General features: G+C 41.0%; 1 protein-coding gene across 2 annotated transcripts in view; it reads left to right on the top strand.

Annotated features, from left to right (window-relative positions):
• The window catches only part of wdfy3 (WD repeat and FYVE domain containing 3), a 247,936-nt gene that overhangs the window by 152,432 nt on the left and 75,331 nt on the right, over positions 1 to 20,173 (top strand). The window contains exons 32-40 of one of the 2 annotated variants that reach the window (XM_090191254.1): positions 2,730 to 2,850; positions 3,836 to 3,973; positions 7,108 to 7,187; positions 8,983 to 9,173; positions 14,668 to 14,802; positions 15,847 to 15,914; positions 16,067 to 16,178; positions 16,507 to 16,740; positions 19,844 to 19,943. In XM_090191254.1, the coding sequence (XP_090047380.1) occupies positions 2,730 to 2,850; positions 3,836 to 3,973; positions 7,108 to 7,187; positions 8,983 to 9,173; positions 14,668 to 14,802; positions 15,847 to 15,914; positions 16,067 to 16,178; positions 16,507 to 16,740; positions 19,844 to 19,943 (1,179 nt within the window). Of the gene's footprint in view, positions 1 to 2,729; positions 2,851 to 3,835; positions 3,974 to 7,107; positions 7,188 to 8,982; positions 9,180 to 14,667; positions 14,803 to 15,846; positions 15,919 to 16,066; positions 16,179 to 16,506; positions 16,741 to 19,843; positions 19,944 to 20,173 lie in introns of both variants that reach the window. The other variant, XM_090191253.1, reaches the window with a different exon arrangement.

The raw sequence follows: 20,173 nt of genomic DNA, 5'->3' as shown, positions 1-20,173 counted from the left end.
TTATTGTCGCTAACTAGCATAGAGATTATTGTCACTAACTAGCATAGAGATTATTGTCGCTAACTAGCATAGAGATTATTGTCACTAACTAGCATAGAGATTATTGTCACTAACTAGCATAGAGATTATTGTCACTAACTAGCATAGAGATTATTGTCACTAACTAGCATAGAGATTATTGTCACTAACTAGCATAGAGATTATTGTCACTAACTAGCATAGAGATTATTGTCACTAACTAGCATAGAGATTATTGTCACTAACTAGCATAGAGATTATTGTCACTAACTAGCATAGAGATTATTGTCACTAACTAGCATAGAGATTATTGTCACTAACTAGCATAGAGATTATTGTCACTAACTAGCATAGAGATTATTGTCACTAACTAGCATAGAGATTATTGTCACTAACTAGCATAGAGATTATTGTCACTAACTAGCATAGAGATTATTGTCACTAACTAGTATAGAGATTATTGTCACTAACTACCATAGAGATTATTGTCACTAACTAGCATAGAGATTATTGTCACTAACTAGCATAGAGATTATTGTCACTAACTAGTATAGAGATTATTGTCACTAACTACCATAGAGATTATTGTCACTAACTAGCATAGAGATTATTGTCACTAACTAGCATAGAGATTATTGTCACTAACTAGCATAGAGATTATTGTCACTAACTAGCATAGAGATTATTGTCACTAACTAGCATAGAGATTATTGTCACTAACTAGCATAGAGATTATTGTCACTAACTAGCATAGAGATTATTGTCACTAACTAGCATAGAGATTATTGTCACTAACTAGCATAGAGATTATTGTCACTAACTAGCATAGAGATTATTGTCACCAACTAGCATAGAGATTATTGTCACCAACTAGCATAGAGATTATTGTCACTAACTAGCATAGAGATTATTGTCACTAACTAGCATAGAGATTATTGTCACTAACTAGCATAGAGATTATTGTCACTAACTAGCATAGAGATTATTGTCACTAACTAGCATAGAGATTATTGTCACTAACTAGCATAGAGATTATTGTCACTAACTAGCATGGATATTATTGTCACTAACTAGCATAGAGATTATTGTCACTAACTAGCATAGAGATTATTGTCACTAACTAGCATAGAGATTATTGTCACTAACTAGCATAGAGATTATTGTCACTAACTACCATGGATATTATTGTCACTAACTAGCATAGAGATTATTGTCACTAACTAGCATAGAGATTATTGTCACTAACTAGCATAGAGATTATTGTCACTAACTAGCATAGAGATTATTGTCACTAACTACCATAGAGATTATTGTCACTAACTAGCATAGAGATTATTGTCACTAACTAGCATAGAGATTATTGTCACTAACTAGCATAGAGATTATTGTCACTAACTAGCATAGAGATTATTGTCACTAACTAGCATAGAGATTATTGTCACTAACTAGCATAGAGATTATTGTCACTAACTAGCATAGAGATTATTGTCACTAACTAGCATAGAGATTATTGTCACTAACTAGCATAGAGATTATTGTCACTAACTAGCATAGAGATTATTGTCACTAACTAGCATAGAGATTATTGTCACTAACTAGCATAGAGATTATTGTCACTAACTACCATAGAGATTATTGTCACTAACTAGCATAGAGATTATTGTCACTAACTAGCATAGAGATTATTGTCACTAACTAGCATAGAGATTATTGTCACTAACTACCATAGAGATTATTGTCACTAACTAGCATAGAGATTATTGTCACTAACTAGCATAGAGATTATTGTCACTAACTAGCATAGAGATTATTGTCACTAACTAGCATAGAGATTATTGTCACTAACTAGCATAGAGATTATTGTCACTAACTAGCATAGAGATTATTGTCACTAACTAGCATAGAGATTATTGTCACTAACTAGCATAGAGATTATTGTCACTAACTAGCATAGAGATTATTGTCACTAACTAGCATAGAGATTATTGTCACTAACTAGCATAGAGATTATTGTCACTAACTAGCATAGAGATTATTGTCACTAACTAGCATAGAGATTATTGTCACTAACTAGCATAGAGATTATTGTCACTAACTAGCATAGAGATTATTGTCACTAACTAGCATAGAGATTATTGTCACTAACTAGCATAGAGATTATTGTCACTAACTAGCATAGAGATTATTGTCACTAACTAGCATAGAGATTATTGTCACTAACTAGCATAGAGATTGTCACAAATTTACATACAGATTTTTGTACAATGCCAAAACTATGCTGTTCTTTGCCTTTTTTGTTGATTCTAAATCGCATTAATACATTTTTTTCCCATCACTTAATGTGTGTTTTAAGTGATGAAGACCTTGGGGGTCTCCTCTCAGTATTCAGTACAGTAATAGTAGTGGTAATATTGTCTATTGTGTTCCAGGTAATGATGAAGACCTTGGGGGTCTCCTCTCAGTATTCAGTACAGTAATATTATTGCAGTAATAGTAGTGGTAATATTGTCTGTTGTGTTCCAGGTAATGATGAAGACCTTGGGGGTCTCCTCTCAGTATTCAGTACAGTAATATTATTGCAGTAATAGTAGTGGTAATATTGTCTGTTGTGTTCCAGGTAATGATGAAGACCTTGGGGGTCTCCTCTCAGTATTCAGTACAGTAATATTATTGTAGTGATAGTAGTGGTTATATTGTCTATTGTGTTCCAGGTAATGATGAAGACCTTGGGGGTCTTCTGTCGGCCAACCTGATCCTGTTGAGGAACAGACTGCTAGACATCCTTCTCAAACTGCTCTTCACCACCAAGGAGAAATGCACCGTCAACACACAGTACGTCACAGTGTGTGTGTGTGTGTGTGTGTGTGTGTGTGTGTGTGTGTGTGTGTGTGTGTGTGTGTGTGTGTGTGTGTGTGCGCGTGCGCTGCGTCACAGAGTTTCTAAACCCAGAGGCGCAAGACTCCCAAGACTTCCGGGAACATTTGCGAAAGAGACAAAAACAGACCACACCAGGTTTTGACAAGTCAATGAGAGAAGTGAAGAATTCTCCCATTAGTTAATATTCTCCAAATCGAAAGACGCCACCTAGACTGGAGACGACGTCCTCACTAGTTTTAACATGTTATGACTCCAACCTTGTGAAAGTGACAAACTGACACGTTTTCATTTTTGTAAAAAAAACAACAAAAAACTTGATATCGAAAGGACTGCCTTTTTTATTTTTTTACGTACGTAGTTCGGCGCGAGATGACTGTTAGACCCGATTTACGTGTTTCTACGCATTCATTTAGCTACGCAAACGTCGCCATGACATCACCTACAACTGGGATTTCTATTGGAGAAGCAGTTTCTGCCCCTCTTCATACTGTACAGCCTTTGACTGTGTTGTGTGTAGCCTGACTGCTCTCTGTCCCCCCCTACAGGGCATGTGAGGAGTTGGTGCGTACCCTGGGCTTTGACTGTGTTGTGTGTAGCCTGACTGCTCTCTGTCCCCCCCTACAGGGCATGTGAGGAGTTGGTGCGTACCCTGGGCTTTGACTGTGTTGTGTGTAGCCTGACTGCTCTCTGTCCCCCCCTACAGGGCATGTGAGGAGTTGGTGCGTACCCTGGGCTTTGACTGTGTTGTGTGTAGCCTGACTGCTCTCTGTCCCCCCCTAAAGGGCATGTGAGGAGTTGGTGCGTACCCTGGGCTTTGACTGTGTTGTGTTTAGCCTGACTACTCTCTGTTCCCCCCTACAGGGCATGTGAGGAGTTGGTGCGTACCCTGGGCTTCGACTGTGTTGTGTGTAGCCTGACTGCTCTCTGTCCCCCCCTACAGGGCATGTGAGGAGTTGGTGCGTACCCTGGGCTTCGACTGGTTGTTGATGTTCACGGAGGAGCACCTCCACTCCAGCAGTGTGACAGCAGCTCTGTGGATCCTGGTGGTTCTCCTCAGTAACCAGCCCATACTGACCAGGTCTTTGATCCTTTAATAAAAAATGCATATATACACTACCAGTCAAAAGTTGGACACATCTACTAATTCAAAGGGGTTTTCTTTATTTTTACTATTTTATACATTGTAGAATAATAGTGAAAACGAATAATAACACACATATGGAGTCATGTAGTAACCAAAAAAGTGTTAACCAAATGAAAATAGATTTTAGATTCTTCAAATTAGCCACCATTTGCCTTGATGACAGCTTTGCACACTCTTGGCATTCTCTCAACCAGCTTCATGAGGTAGTCACCTGAAATGCATTTCAATTAACAGGTGTGACTTGTTAAAAGTTAATATGTGGAATTTCTTCCTTCTTAATGTGCTTGAGCCAATCAGTTGTGTTGTGACAAGGTTGGGGTGGTATATAGAAGATAAACCTATTTGGTAAAAGACCAAGTCTATATTATGTTAAGAACAGCTAAAATAAGCAAAGAGAAACAACAGTCCATCGTTACTTTAAGACATGAAGGTCAGTCAATACAGAAAATATTTTTCTGAACTTTTAAAAGTTTTAACAGTTTGAAAGTGTAGTCACAAAAACCATCAAGCGCTATGATGAAACTGGCTCTCATGAGGACCGTCACAGGAAAGGAAGACCTAGAGTTCCCTCTGCTGCAGAGGATAAGTTCATTAGAGTTAACAGCCACAGAAATTGCAGCACAAATAAATGCTTCACACAGTTCAAGTAACAGACACATCTCAACATCAACTGTTCAGAGGAGACTGAGTGAATAAGGCCTTCATGGTCGAATTGAAACCACAACTAAAGGACACCAATAATAATAAGAGACTTGCTTGGGCCAAGAAACACGAGCGATGGACATTAGACCGGTGGAAATCTGTCCTTTGGTCTGATTAGTCCAAATGTGAGATTTTTGGTTCCAATTTTTGGTCTTTGTGAGACGCAGAGTAGGTGATCTCCGCATCTGTGGTTCCCACAGTGAAGCATGGAGGAGGAGGTGTTGGGGTGCTTTGCTGGTGGCACTCTCAGAGATTTATTTAGAGTTCAAGGCACACTTAACCAGCATGGCTACCACAGCATTCTGCAGCGATACGCCATCCCATCCCTTAGTGGGACTATCCTTTGTTTCTCAACAGGAAAATGTCCCAACACACTGATAAAAAGAGTGTGCAACGTTGTCATCAAGGCAAAGGGTGGCTACTTTGAAGAATCTGAAATATATTTTAATTTGTTTAACACTTTTGGTTACGACATGATTCCATATGTGTTATTTCATAGTTTCAAATAAAATCAAAGAAATCTAATTTTATTTGTCACATGCGCCGAATACAATAGGTAGGATAGTCCGACCAAGGGATGGGATGGCGTATACCAGGCGACCTTACAGTGAAATGCTTACTTAGAAGCACTTAACCAACAATGCAGATTTAAGAAAACACCAAAATATATCGAAATATAACAAATAATTTAGAAGCAACAATAAAATAACAGCAGGGAGGCTATATACAGGGTGTTACGGTACAGAATCAATGTGAGGAGGCTTAATACAGGGTGTTACGGTACAGAATCAATGTGGAGGCTATATACAGGGTGTTACGGTACATAATCAATGTGAGGAGGCTTAATACAGGGTGTTACGGTACAGAATCAATGTGAGGAGGCTATATACAGGGTGTTACGGTACAGAATCAATGTGAGGAGGCTATATACAGGGTGTTACGGTACATAATCAATGTGAGGAGGCTTAATACAGGGTGTTACGGTACAGAATCAATGTGGAGGCTATATACAGGGTGTTACGGTACAGAATCAATGTGTGGAGGCTATATACAGGGTGTTACGGTACAGAATCAATGTGAGGAGGCTATATACAGGGGGTACCAGTACAGAGTCAATGTGCTGGGGCACCGGTTAGTCAAGGTAATTGAGGTAATATGTACATGTAGGTAGAGGTAAAGTGACTATGCATAGATAATAAACAGAGAGTAGCAGCAGTGTAAAAATGGGGGTGGGGTGTGTATAATGCAAATAGTCTGGGAAGCCATTTGATTAGATGTTCAGGAGTCTTATATCTTGGGGGTAGAAGCTATTCAGAAGCCTTTTTGACCTAGACTTGACACTCTGGTACCGGTTGCCGTGTGTTAACAGAGGGAACAGTGTATGACTAGGCTGGCTGGAGTCCTTGGCAATTTTTTGGGCCTTCTTCTGACACCGCCTGGTATAGAGGTCCTGGATGGCAGGAAGCTTGGCCCCAGTGATGTACTGGGCCGTACTCACTACCCTCTGTAGTTCCTTGCGTTCGGAGGCCGAGCAGTTGCCATACCAGGCAGTGATGCAACCAGCTCTCGATGGTGCAGCTGTAGAACCTTTTGAGGATCTGAGGACCCATGCCAAATATTTTCCGTCTCCTGAATAGGTGTGGTCGTGCCCTCTTCATGACTGCCGTGGTGTGTTTGGACCATGCTAATTTGTTGGTGATGTGAACACCAAGGAACTTGAAGCTCTCAACCTGCTCCACTACAGCCCCGTCGATGAGAATGGGGGGCGTGCTCGGTCCTCCTTTTTCTGTATTCCACAATCATCTTGTTTATCTTGATCACGTTGAGGGAGAGGTTGTTGTCCTGGCACCACACTGCCAGGTCTCTGGCCTCCTCCTTATAGGCTGTCTCATCATCATCGGTGATCAGGCCTACCACTGTTGTGTCGTCGGCAAACTTAATGATGGTGTTGGAGTCGTGCCTGGCCACGCAGTCATGAGTGAACAGGGAGTACAGGAGGGGACTGAGCACGCACCCCTGAGGGGCCCCCGTGTTGAGGATCAGTGTGGCAAATGGGTTGTTACCTACACTTACCACCTGGGGCGGCCCGTCAGGAAGTCCAGGATCCAGTTGCAGAGGGAGGTGTTTAGTCCTTAGCTTAGTGATAATGTCTTCACTATTATTCTACAATGTAGAAAATAGTTTAAAAATAAAGACAAACCCTTGAATGAGGAGGTGTGTCCAAACTTTTGACTCGTACTGTATTTAGATTGAATATTAACAACGATTGTCACGTACATGATCTGTCAAAAACATTACATTTCACATTTGTCAGGAATTCCCCTGATCATCCATACCATGATGTTACATTTATTTGACCTGCCCAGGTTCAAAGAGGGACTGACCGGAGGCGAATGGCTGGACCACACTGACTCTGTCCTCACCAACAAGATCGGCACCGTGATGGGTGAGTAGAGTGACGTGTGTGTGTGTGTGTGTGTATGTTGGATTTTGTGTAGGTGAGTCAATGTGCAGATACAAGTTTTAAAAACCCAACATAATAGAACTGTTTACTGTGCAGGATATAGAATGTACAATAATATTATATAGATATAGAATGTACCCTAATATAATATAGATATAGAATGTACCATAAAATAATTTAGATATAGAATGTACCATAATATAGATATAGATATAGAATGTACCATAATATAGATATAGATATAGAATGTACCATATTATAGATATAGAATGTACCATAATATAATATAGATATAGAATGTACCATAATATTATATAGAATGTACCATAATATTATATAGAATGTACCCTAAAATAATATAGATATAGAATGTACCATAATATAATATAGATATAGAATGTACCATAATATTATATAGAATGTACCATAATATTATATAGAATGTACCCTAAAATAATATAGATATAGAATGTACCATATTATAGATATAGAATGTACCATAATATAATATAGATATAGAATGTACCATAATATTATATAGAATGTACCATAATATTATATAGAATGTACCCTAAAATAATATAGATATAGAATGTACCATAATATAATATAGATATAGAATGTACCATAATATAGATATAGAATGTACCATAATATCATATAGATATAGAATGTACCATAATATCATATAGATATAGAATGTACCATAATATCATATAGATATAGAATGTACCATAATATTATATAGCTGTTTACTGTGCAGTATATAGAATGTACTATAATATACATATATAATGTAGCATAGAACTGTTTACTGTGCAGGATATAGAATGTAACATAATAGAATAGAACTGTTTACTGTGCAGGATATAGAATGTAACATAATAGAATAGAACTGTTTACTGTGCAGTATATAGAATGTGACATAATAGAATAGAACTGTTTACTGTGCAGGATATAGAATGTGCCATAATAGAATATAACTATTTACAGGATATAGAATGTGACATGCTGCCCCCCTCAGCCCCTTGCCCATCCGTCATTACCTTTCGATGAGGATGGCTTTTGATGCTTCTTTGTTTGCTTATAATGTCTATCTTGAAACAGGTCTCTCTTCCAAAAGAGATTTTATCTCAATGAAACTAACCTGTGTAACTAAAGGTAAAACTCTGAATAGAATAGAATACTTTAATATCCCATAGTGCACTTCAATATTCCGTCTGCTCTGCAACAAAGTACAGGCATACCCACATGTGCTTCGACCCAGCTTGCATAGAAAGGGAAAAGTACAGGCATACCCACATGTGCTTCGACCCAGCTTGCATAGAAAGGGAAAAGTACAGGCATACCCACATGTGCTTCGACCCAGCTTGCATAGAAAGGGAAAAGTACAGGCATACCCACATGTGCTTCGACCCAGCTAGCATAGAAAGGGAAAAGTACAGGCATACCCACATGTGCTTCGACCCAGCTTGCATAGAAAGGGAAAAGTACAGGCATACCCACATGTGCTTCGACCCAGCTAGCATAGAAAGGGAAAAGTACAGGCATAGTTAGCACACATCAATGACGGTTTCCTAACTGTTAGTTGTAGTCTATTGTAAGAATAGGGATGTGAGTCTTCCTGCTTTTCTGACATTTATCCTCTATTCAAATAACTGGCCTATCCCCATATCTAAAATCCAAATGTATTACATTTTTCCCCTGAAGTTTTCCTGATCACAACGCTGATTCGCAGTTTCCCCAACCTCTCCTTCCTCTCCTCTCTCCTCCTCAGGCTTCAACGTGGGCCGCAGCGCCGGCGGTCGCTCCACGCTACGGGAGATCAACCGAGACGCCTGCCATTTCCCAGGGTTCCCTGTTCTGCAGACGCTGCTGCCGAAACACACCAACGTCCCCGAGCTCTACTTCCTGCTGATGGCCCTGTTCCTGCAACAACCCGTCACAGAGCTGCCGGACAGCCTCCAGGTACATGTTAGTACACAACTTTTTATCATTACTTCTTACTAAAAACCTCTTTTCCATACTCTACTAGCTAGTGTTTGCTCTAGTTAAAACCTCTTTTCCATACTGTACTAGCTAGTGTTTCCCATAGATTTGTGTCAAGGTTACTGTGTCCATGTTAGTAAACAAACCTTTTTCGTTCTTATCTATCATTTTATCGTAAAACCTAATTTATGTCGTACTATCTAGCCAGTGTTTCCCCTAGTTAGTTTGTTTCCAGGTGGGGCACCTCAGGCAGCTCTGCCCAAAATTAACAATCTATGATCTCATTCGTTACTTAGAACAATTATAACAATACCTTTGACAGTAATTTAGCCGTATAGTATTAGTCTAATATTGTTTTGTAATATATATAGGATTAGTAGTATAACATTATAATATATATAGTACAATATAATATTAGTCCCTCTTTGTGGCACCTGACCACACGACTGAACAGTAGTCCAGGTGTGACAAAACTAGGGCCTGTAGGACCTGCCTTGGTGATAGTGTTGTTAAGAAGGTAGAAACTAGGGCCTGTAGGACCTGCCATGTTGATAGTGTTGTTAAGAAGGTAGAAACTAGGGCCTGTAGGACCTGCCTTGTTGATAGTGTTGTTAAGAAGGTAGAAACTAGGGCCTGTAGGACCTGCCATGTTGATAGTGTTGTTAAGAAGGTAGAAACTAGGGCCTGTAGGACCTGCCTTGTTGGTAGTGTTGTTAAGAAGGTAGAAACTAGGGACTGTAGGACCTGCCTTGTTGATAGTGTTGTTAAGAAGGTAGAAACTAGGGCCTGTAGGACCTGCCTTGTTGATAGTGTTGTTAAGAAGGTAGAAACTAGGGCCTGTAGGACCTGCCATGTTGATAGTGTTGTTAAGAAGGTAGAAACTAGGGCCTGTAGGACCTGCCTTGTTGACAGTGCTGTTAAGAAGGTAGAGCATCGCTTTATTATAGACAGACTTCTCCCCATCTTAGCTACTGTTGTATCAATATGTTTTGACCATGACAGTTTACAAGTTTAGTCACCTCAACCTGCTCAATTTTCACATTATTTATTAAAAGATTTAGTTTAGGGTTTAGTGAATGATTTGTCCCAAATACCATGCTTTTAGTTTTTTAAATATTTAGGACTAACTTATTCCTTGCCACCCATTCTGAAACTAACTGCGGATATTTAAGTGTTGCAGTCATTTCAGTCGCTGTAGTGGCTGACGTGTATAGTGTTGAGTCATCCACCTACATGGACACACTGGCTTTACTCAAAGCCAGTGGCATGTCATTAGTAAGGGTTTAAAAAAAGTGAGGGGCCTAGACAGCTGCCCTGGGGAATTCCTGATTCTACCTGGATTATGTTGGAGGGGCTTCCATTAAAGAACCATAGACAGAACATCCACAATATAGCAGGGGGTGTAAAAGCATCACACATATGTTTTTCCAGCAGCAGACTATGATCGATAATGTCAAAAGCCACATTGAAGTCTAGCAAAACATCCCCCAGAATATTTTTATCATTAGCTTCTCTCAGCCAGTCATCAGTAATTTGTGTAAGTGCTGTGCTTGTTGAATGTCCAATTTGTTTACTTTAAAATAGCATTTTATCTTGTCAAATAAATGTAGACCCTAATGTATGAATTTCACAAGATCCAGAGCATCCCATGTCGTGTGTAGCTTATGCCTGCCCATAACATAACCCCACCGCCACCATGGTGCACATTGTTCACAACATTGATATCAGCAAACCGCGCACCCACACAACGCCATACAACGCTGTCTGCCATCTGCCCGGATCACACTTCTCCAGCATGCCAGGGGCCATCAAAGGTGAGCATTAGCACGCAGATGAGCTTCCCTGGGAAGGTTTTGTGACAGTTTTTGCCGAAATTCTTCAGTTGTGCAAACCCACAGTTTCATCAGCTGTCTGGGTGGTTTGTCTCAGACCCTGCCGCAGGTGATTAAGCCGGATGTGGAGGTCCTGGGCTTGTGTGGTTACACATGGTATGCGGTTGTGAGGCAGATTGGATGTACTGTCAAATTGTCTAAAATGATGTTGGAGGCGGCTTATGGTAGAGAAATTAACGTAAAATTCTCTGGCAACAGCTCTGGTAGATATTTCTGCAGCCAGCATGCCAATTGCGCGTTATCTATGGCGTTGTGTTGATGGAGGACTGTGGTAACACTGATGATGAACCTGGAGGACTGTGGTAACACTGATGATGAACCTGGAGGACTGTGGGACATGGTCAAAGGCTTTATTAGGTCATACTCTACCTCGTTGTCATCCAATTTAAATCAATCAACCAACACAACATTACAGAATTAGAAGACCAATCATGACACCTTGAAACGTCTCTCCACAAGCTATCCTTGATCGGCAGATTATCAGAAAATAAATTCATTTATCATGTAGACGCCGGGCAGAAACTCTCATTCACATAGCATGTTTCTTTTTCAAATGTTCATAGGGCTCATCCAAGCCAATCTATTATCAGCTCAATAAATTATCTATTAGGCGACAAAAAAACATTTAAAATATAACTTCCATTAAATCAATGGATGGAACCATACAGTGACCCGTCGTTATTAATCAATTCAAAACTCTGGGATTTCTATGGTAATTTTGTCTAGATCTGAGATCTCTGCCGACCTGCAACACTTGAGGCCCCCTGTCGCTCTGATGGAACTAAAATAAACCATACAAACCATGATCAGCGGGAAATCCCTGGGGTTTGTTGGAAACCTCCAGAGTTCTTTCTATCCTTATGGACAATTTTTTTTTTTACATCAACTGATTCTAGACATGATTCAATAGAGACGTGAACACTGATATAATTTCTTTAATATTGAAAAAAAAAAGGATAAGGACCAGAATGTGGGAATTATCGCTCCCCCCCCCAAAGATTCTCCCCCCGTCTTCTTCAACATTCTGTTACTTATTAGTCACACAAGACACAGACTTTTTTTTAAATCAAAACCAGACTTGCAACGCAGTCTGCTCCATATTACCGATGGGTCCATGAATACTGACTCACCGTCGGCCATATTGCCATCGGACATACAAAAAGCCATTGATCACTTAGAGCAGCAATATTTATGTTCTACGCTGTATGGACATTGAGGAACAATTCATATCCCTGGTTTAAGTCCTTTTTGCCATTCCTTTTGCCATAGTACAACCTGGCAAAATATGCTCATGCCAATTTACCATAGGCAGTCTAATGCTTGTTGTTCTCCCTGGATCCTCCGTCGCAGGCTGTCTGCCCAATCACAACATCATGAGCTTGTTGTTCTCCCTGGAACCTCCTGCGCAGGCTGTCTGCCCAATCACAACATCATGAGCTTGTTGTTCTCCCTGGACCCTCCGGCGCAGGCTGTCTGCCCAATCACAACATCATGAGCTTGTTGTTCTCCCTGGACCCTCCGGCGTAGGCTGTCTGCCCAATCACAACATCATGAGCTTGTTGTTCTCCCTGGACCCTCCGGCGTAGGCTGTCTGCCCAATCACAACATCATGAGCTTGTTGTTCTCCCTGGACCCTCCGGCGTAGGCTGTCTGCCCAATCACAACATCATGAGCTTGTTGTTCTCCCTGGATCCTCCTGCGCAGGCTGTCTGCCCAATCACAACATCATGAGCTTGTTGTTCTCCCTGGACCCTCCGGCGCAGGCTGTCTGCCCAATCACAACATCATGAGCTTGTTGTTCTCCCTGGACCCTCCTGCGCAGGCTGTCTGCCAGCCAATCACAACATCATGAGCTTGTTGTTCTCCCTGGAACCTCCTGCGCAGGCTGTCTGCCAGCCAATCACAACGTCATGAACTTGCCTAGGTGATATTAAATAAATAAATGAGCCCATTTTACTGTACTTGGCACAGACCACCACATATCTCTGTATGCAGACTGATGTACTGCTCTACGTGGGCACCTGAGTCGTTACACAGCTGTAGTTCTAAAGACCACCACATATCTCTGTATGCAGACTGATGTACTGCTCTACGTGGGCACCTGAGTCGTTACCAGTCTTTTTTTTTTTTTAGAACTACAGCTGTGTATCCGGATATAAAATCAACACAGGACAAAATCTGCTCTATTGTCCCTGAACGAGAGCCGCCCCCTCAACATCCCTAGAGTACACAATTTCTGCTGCCTGGGAATACAAATCTATCCTGTTGCAATCTATAGTCAAAAAACAAGTTCAAACCCATCTTAAGAAGCATAGACTGTGATGTGGAAAGATGGGGAGCAAGTACCTCAACTTTTTTCCAGTCTCAATAACTAAAATGAATATGTTGCCACGGTATCAACTTTTATATATATATATTATATTATATTATATTTTCTATATATTTTATAGTTCAATGATGCCTCTTTCACCACCAGGCCACGTTCTTTACTTGCTAAATAGGAAACGCCCTTGTATTACATTATCTACACTTCAAATCTATTTTGGGGTTTTCCTCTTGGTTAAATACTGAAACAGCTGTGTCCTGGAGGAAAAGCGAGATCCCCTCACAAACTCCAAAACATAATTTTTGGCGCCCCCTGGAGCAGAAACGAGTTCCCCCTCACAGACTCCAAGACATAATTGGTATCACACTCAAACACTGCAAACTGTAATTCGGCCCTATCACCTCACAATTTATCTCAGTCTGATGCCTGGTTGGTAAACAAACCAATCTCACCATCCTCACCTTCCTTTAGTTCACAACCACGCTGTCCACCTAGGTGTCCACCTTATTATCAACTAGTATGGGTTACTAAATTACTGGGATTATACTTTTGGCTGCTGGACAATAAGATCATATTGATTTGAAAACCAATGGTGTATTAAGTGTGTAAATTAATTCCCTCAACATTTCTATGGTCGTATTTTGTCAAGGGTTGGCTAGGCTAGGGTTGGCTAAGCTAGGGTTGGCTAGGGTTGGCTAGGCTAAGCTACGGTAGGCAAGGCTAGGGTTGGCTAGGCTAGGGTTGGCTAGGCTAGTGTTGGCTAGGCTAGGGTTGGCTAGGCTAGGCTTGGTTAGGCTAGGGTTGGCTGAGCTAGGGTTGGCTAGGCTACTTTGAAACAAGTTAAGAAATGCTTCATAAAAATGTATAAAACGTCCAGGTTTTAATCAGTTATGTTTATAGTTAAATAATTTCAAAATGCTCAACACCTCTTCTCAGATTCAAGGTGGGTAGGGTGAACAACAGGCACTGTCCGGTCATGTGATCATTTGGACATGAGGCTTTAGCCAATCACATACACTTTTGACATTTAGGCTTTTTAAAATGTATGTACATGAAAAATAGATGAGAATATTATTCAAATTGGGTCTTTCTGATCCAATTCTGATTGGAGTAATTGTTTGATATTGTGATATGTGTGATTTAAAAAAAAAAACAACTTTAATTTAAATTCTTCTTGTCTCGGACAAGAGGACATCGTTAATGTGTAACCCTGCTGAGTGTTACCCCAGCCTCTGTGTTCTGTGTTTTGTGTTAGTTTGACCTGGACTCTATCTGGACCTTTATCTTTGGGGTCCCTGCTTCCAGCGCCACCATAGTGGGATCCATCCACAGTGTCTGCACCGAGGCTGGCTTCCTGTTACTGGGGATGCTGAGGAGCATGCTCAACCTGGTGAGAGGAGGAAGAGGAGAGAGAGAGCGTGGGAAGGATAGAGGAGATGAGGAGTGGAGGGAGGAGAGAGAAAGGAGGACAACCCAATCCTTTTTCCATGTAGACGAGCTACTAGATTCACTTCTACAACCAGATGACGTTCTGTCTATGGGATAGTTCTGTCTATGGACAGAGAAAGATACGGGATAGTTCTGTCTATGGGGATAGAGAAAGATATGGGATAATTCTGTCTATGGATAGAGAAAGATATGGAATAGTTCTGTCTATGGACAGAGAAAGATATGGGATAGTTCTGTCTATGGACAGAGCAAGATATGGGATAGTTCTGTCAATGGATAGAGAAAGATATGGGATAGTTCTGTCTATGGACAGAGAAAGATACGGGATAGTTCTGTCTATGGGGATAGAGAAAGATATGGGATAGTTCTGTCTTTGGATAGAGAAAGATACGGGATAGTTCTGTCTATGGACAGAGAAAGATATGGGATAGTTCTGTCTATGGACAGAGAAAGATATGGGATAGTTCTGTCTATGGACAGAGCAAGATATGGGATAGTTCTGTCTATGGGATAGTTCTGTCTATGGGATAGTTCTGTCTATGGCTAGAGAAAGATATGGGATAGTTCTGTCTATGGGATAGTTCTGTCTATGGGATAGTTCTGTCTATGGGATAGTTCTGTCTATGGATAGAGAAAGATACGGGATAGTTCTGTCTATGGACAGAAAGATACGGATAGTTCTGTCTATGGACAGAGAAAGATATGGGATAGTTCTGTCTATGGACAGAGAAAGATACAGGATAGTTCTGTCTATGGACAGAGAAAGATACGAGATAGTTCACCCTAAATAACATGTTGGTTTCCTTATCCTGTTAGCAGTCTTAAGGAGAGGCAGCAATCCATCCATGGTTGAGTTTACCTAGCTTGCTGACACCAAATGTCATATAACTGCTGGATCTTCTTCTACCACCAAATGTTAGCTTCATAGAGCTCCTCGATCTTCTTCTACCATCAAATGACGTTGTGCTTTTCTTCGTCCTCTTAGCCGTGGCAGTCTGAGGAAGAGGGTTCGTGGCTGAGGGAGTACCCGGTGACTCTGATGCAGTTCTTCAGGTACCTGTATCACATATATAATGATAAAATATTTAAAATAATCTACATCATAAATAATAGTCATAATGTATATATATATATATATATATATATATATATATATATATATATATATATATATAATATCACTAATGAGTGATTTATTATTACAGGTACCTGTATCACAACGTCCCAGACCTGGCCCAAATGTGGCACAGCCCAGAGTTCCTGTGTGTCCTGGCTGCCTCAGTCTTCCCCTTCAACATCAGGCCCTACTCTGAGATGGTGAGAGGCTCAACTGTATCCAAATGTATAATTTTTTTTTTTCCCTGTGTGTGTTTTCTACAGTAGCTATGTGTTTGTTCTCTGAGCTCAATCTAATCATCTCCTCTCTCCCTCCCTCCCTCTCCTCTCCTCTCCTCTCCTCTCCTCTCCTCTCCTCTCCTCTCCTCTCCTCTCCTCTCCTCTCCTCTCCTCTCCTCTCCTCTCCTCTCCTCTCCTCTCCTCTCCTCCCTCTCTCCCTCTCCTCTCTCCCTCTCCTCTCTCCCTCCCTCTCTCTCCTCTCTCTCTCCCTCTCCTCTCTCCCTCTCCTCTCTCTCCTCTCCTCTCTCAGGTGAGTGACCTGGATGATGAAGCAGGGTCACCAACGGAAGAATTCAAGGCCTTCACCGCCGACACGGGCATGAACCGTAGCCAATCGGAATACTGCAACGTGGGTTCGAAGACCTACCTGACCAATCATCCGGCCAAGAAGTATGTGTTTGACTTCATGAAGGTGCTGATCATGGACAACCTGTGTCTGACTCCGGCCAACAAACAGACGTCCACCATAGACCTACTGTTAGAGGTGAGACAAATCAATCAAATGTATTTATGAAGCCCTTTTTTACATCAGCTGTTGTCACAAAGTACTATCCTGACAGCAACCGGTGGGATTTAATTGCTATTAGTTGATCATCTAGATTAAGGGTTGCAAAAATCTGGGAACGCTCCCAAAGGAATTTCTGGAAAACGGGGGAATTTTGGTTTAAGTTTCTAGATGTTTGCAACCCTTAATCTAGCTATTGTGTCAGGAAAGTGGCAATCTGCAGTTCAAATCAAATGTATTTCTATAGCCCTTCGTACATCAGCTGATATCTCAATGTGCTGTACAGAAACCCAGCCTAAAACCCCAAACAGCAAGCAATGCAGGTGTAGAAGCACGGTGGCTAGGGAAAAACTCCCTAGAAAGGCCAAAACCTAGGAAGAAACCTAGAGAGGAACCAGGCTATGAGGGGTGGCCAGTCCTCTTCTGGCTGTGCCGGGTGGAGATTATAACAGAACATGGCCAAGATGTTCAAATGTTCATAAATGACCAGCATGGTCCAATAATAATAAGGCAGAACAGTTGAAACTGGAGCAGCAGCACGGCCAGGTGGACTGGGGACAGCAAGGAGTCATCATGTCAGGTAGTCCTGAGGCATGGTCCTAGGGCTCAGGTCCTCCGAGAGAGAGATAGAAAGAGAGAAGGAGAGAATTAGAGAACGCACACTTAGATTCACACGGACACCGAATAGGACAGGAGAAGTACTCCAGATATAACAAATTGACCCTAGCCCCCCGACACATAAACTACTGCAGCATAAATACTGGAGGCTGAGACAGGAGGGATCAGGAGACACTGTGGCCCCATCCGAGGACACCCCCGGACAGGGCCAAACAGGAAGGATATAACCCCACCCACTTTGCCAAAGCACAGCCCCCACACCACTAGAGGGATATCTTCAACCACCAACTTACCATCCTGAGACAAGGAGAACCCAAAATATCAGCTTGTTTTTCTCCAATGTTTAAACATTGTAAATGTAAACAAACACTGTAGATCCCCATAACATGGTTACAACTATCATGTTGATATCATGGATGGTCAGTCCTATATATCCCCATAACATGGTTACAACTATCATGTTGATATCATGGATGGTCAGTCCTGTATATCCTCATAACATGGTTACAACTATCATGTTGATATCATGGATGGTCAGTCCTGTATATCCTCATAACATGGTTACAACTATCATGTTGATATCATGGTGGGCAGTCATATCCTTATAACATGGTTACAACTATCATGTTGATATCATGGATGGTCAGTCATATCCTCATAACATGGTTACAACTATCATGTTGATATCACGGATGGTCAGTCCTGTATATCCTCATAACATGGTTACAACTATCATGTTGATATCATGGATGGTCAGCCCTGTATATCCTCATAACATGGTTACAACTATCATGTTGATATCATGGATGGTCAGTCCTGTATATCCTCATAACATGGTTACAACTATCATGTTGATATCATGGATGGTCAGTCCTGTATATCCTCATAACATGGTTACAACTATCATGTTTATATCATGGTGGGCAGTCCTGTATAGTCTCATAACATGGTTACAACCATCATGTTGATATCATGGATGGTCAGTCATATCCTCATAACATGGTTACAACTATCATGTTGATATCATGGATGGTCAGTCCTGTATATCCTCATAACATGGTTACAACTATCATGTTGATATCATGGATGGTCAGTCATATCCTCATAACATGGTTACAACTATCATGTTGATATCACGGATGGTCAGTCCTGTATATCCTCATAACATGGTTACAACTATCATGTTGATATCATGGATGGTCAGTCCTGTATATCCTCATAACATGGTTACAACTATCATGTTGATATCATGGATGGTCAGTCCTGTATATCCTCATAACATGGTTACAACTATCATGTTGATATCACGGATGGTCAGTCCTGTATATCCTCATAACATGGTTACAACTATCATGTTGATATCATGGTGGACAGTCCTGTATATCCTCATAACATGGTTACAACTATCATGTTGATATCATGGATGGTCAGTCCTGTATATCCTCATAACATGGTTACAACTATCATGTTGATATCATGGATGGTCAGTCCTGTATATCCTCATAACATGGTTACAACTATCATGTTGATATCATGGATGGTCAGTCCTGTATATCCTCATAACATGGTTACAACTATCATGTTGATATCATGGATGGTCAGTCCTGTATATCCTCATAACATGGTTACAACTATCATGTTGATATCATGATGGTCAGTCCTGTATATCCTCATAACATGGTTACAACTATCATGTTGATATCATGGATGGTCAGTCCTGTATATCCCCATAACATGGTTACAACTATCATGTTGATATCATGGATGGTCAGTCCTGTATATCCTCATAACATGGTTACAACTATCATGTTGATATCATGGATGGTCAGTCCTGTATAGTCTCATAACATGGTTACAACTATCATGTTGATATCATGGATGGTCAGTCCTGTAACTCCTCATAACATGGTTACAACTATCATGTTGATATCATGGATGGTCAGTCCTGTATATCCTCATAACATGGTTACAACTATCATGTTGATATCATGGATGGTCAGTCCTGTATATCCTCATAACATGGTTACAACTATCATGTTGATATCATGGATGGTCAGTCCTGTATATCCTCATAACATGGTTACAACTATCATGTTGATATCATGGATGGTCAGTCCTGTATAGCCTCATAACATGGATGGTCAGTCCTGTATAGTCCCATAACATGGTTACAACTATCATGTTGATATCATGGATGGTCAGTCCTGTAACTCCTCATAACATGGTTACAACTATCATGTTGATATAATGGATGGTCAGTCCTGTATATCCTCATAACATGGTTACAACTATCATGTTGATATCATGGTGGGCAGTCCTGACATCATAGTTTTGTCTATTAATCTGAGAATGATTACATTTCTCCAGGCCAATACCTCATCTTTTTAACCAAAACAGGCGAGGAGGGCGTTTTGTTATCGTTTCAACGGTTGATTCGTGCTTTAACGTAGAGTTGTCTCCCCAGGCGTCCCCAGAGCGCTCCACCAGGACTCAGCAGAAAGAGTTCCAGTCCCACATCCTGGACTCTGTCATGGAACACCTGCTGGCTGCTGATGTCCTCCTAGGTACTTACACACACACACACACCACACCACACCACACCACACCACACCACACCACACCACACCACACACCACACCACACCACACACACACACCACACACTGCTCTACGAATCAGAGAAGAACCCTACAGAACACAATACTCAGCCAATCAGAGAAGAACCCTACTAAACACAATAATCAGCCAATCACAGAAGAATCCTACTAAACACAATAATCAGCCAATCAGAGAAG

The sequence above is a fragment of the Oncorhynchus mykiss genome, chromosome 11 (assembly GCF_057628025.1).
Source record: "Oncorhynchus mykiss isolate SJ-2025 chromosome 11, ASM5762802v1, whole genome shotgun sequence".
NCBI lineage: Eukaryota > Metazoa > Chordata > Actinopteri > Salmoniformes > Salmonidae > Oncorhynchus > Oncorhynchus mykiss.
The sequence above is the reverse complement of the archived record's forward strand: the minus strand, read 5'-3'. Positions and strand labels throughout refer to the sequence as shown.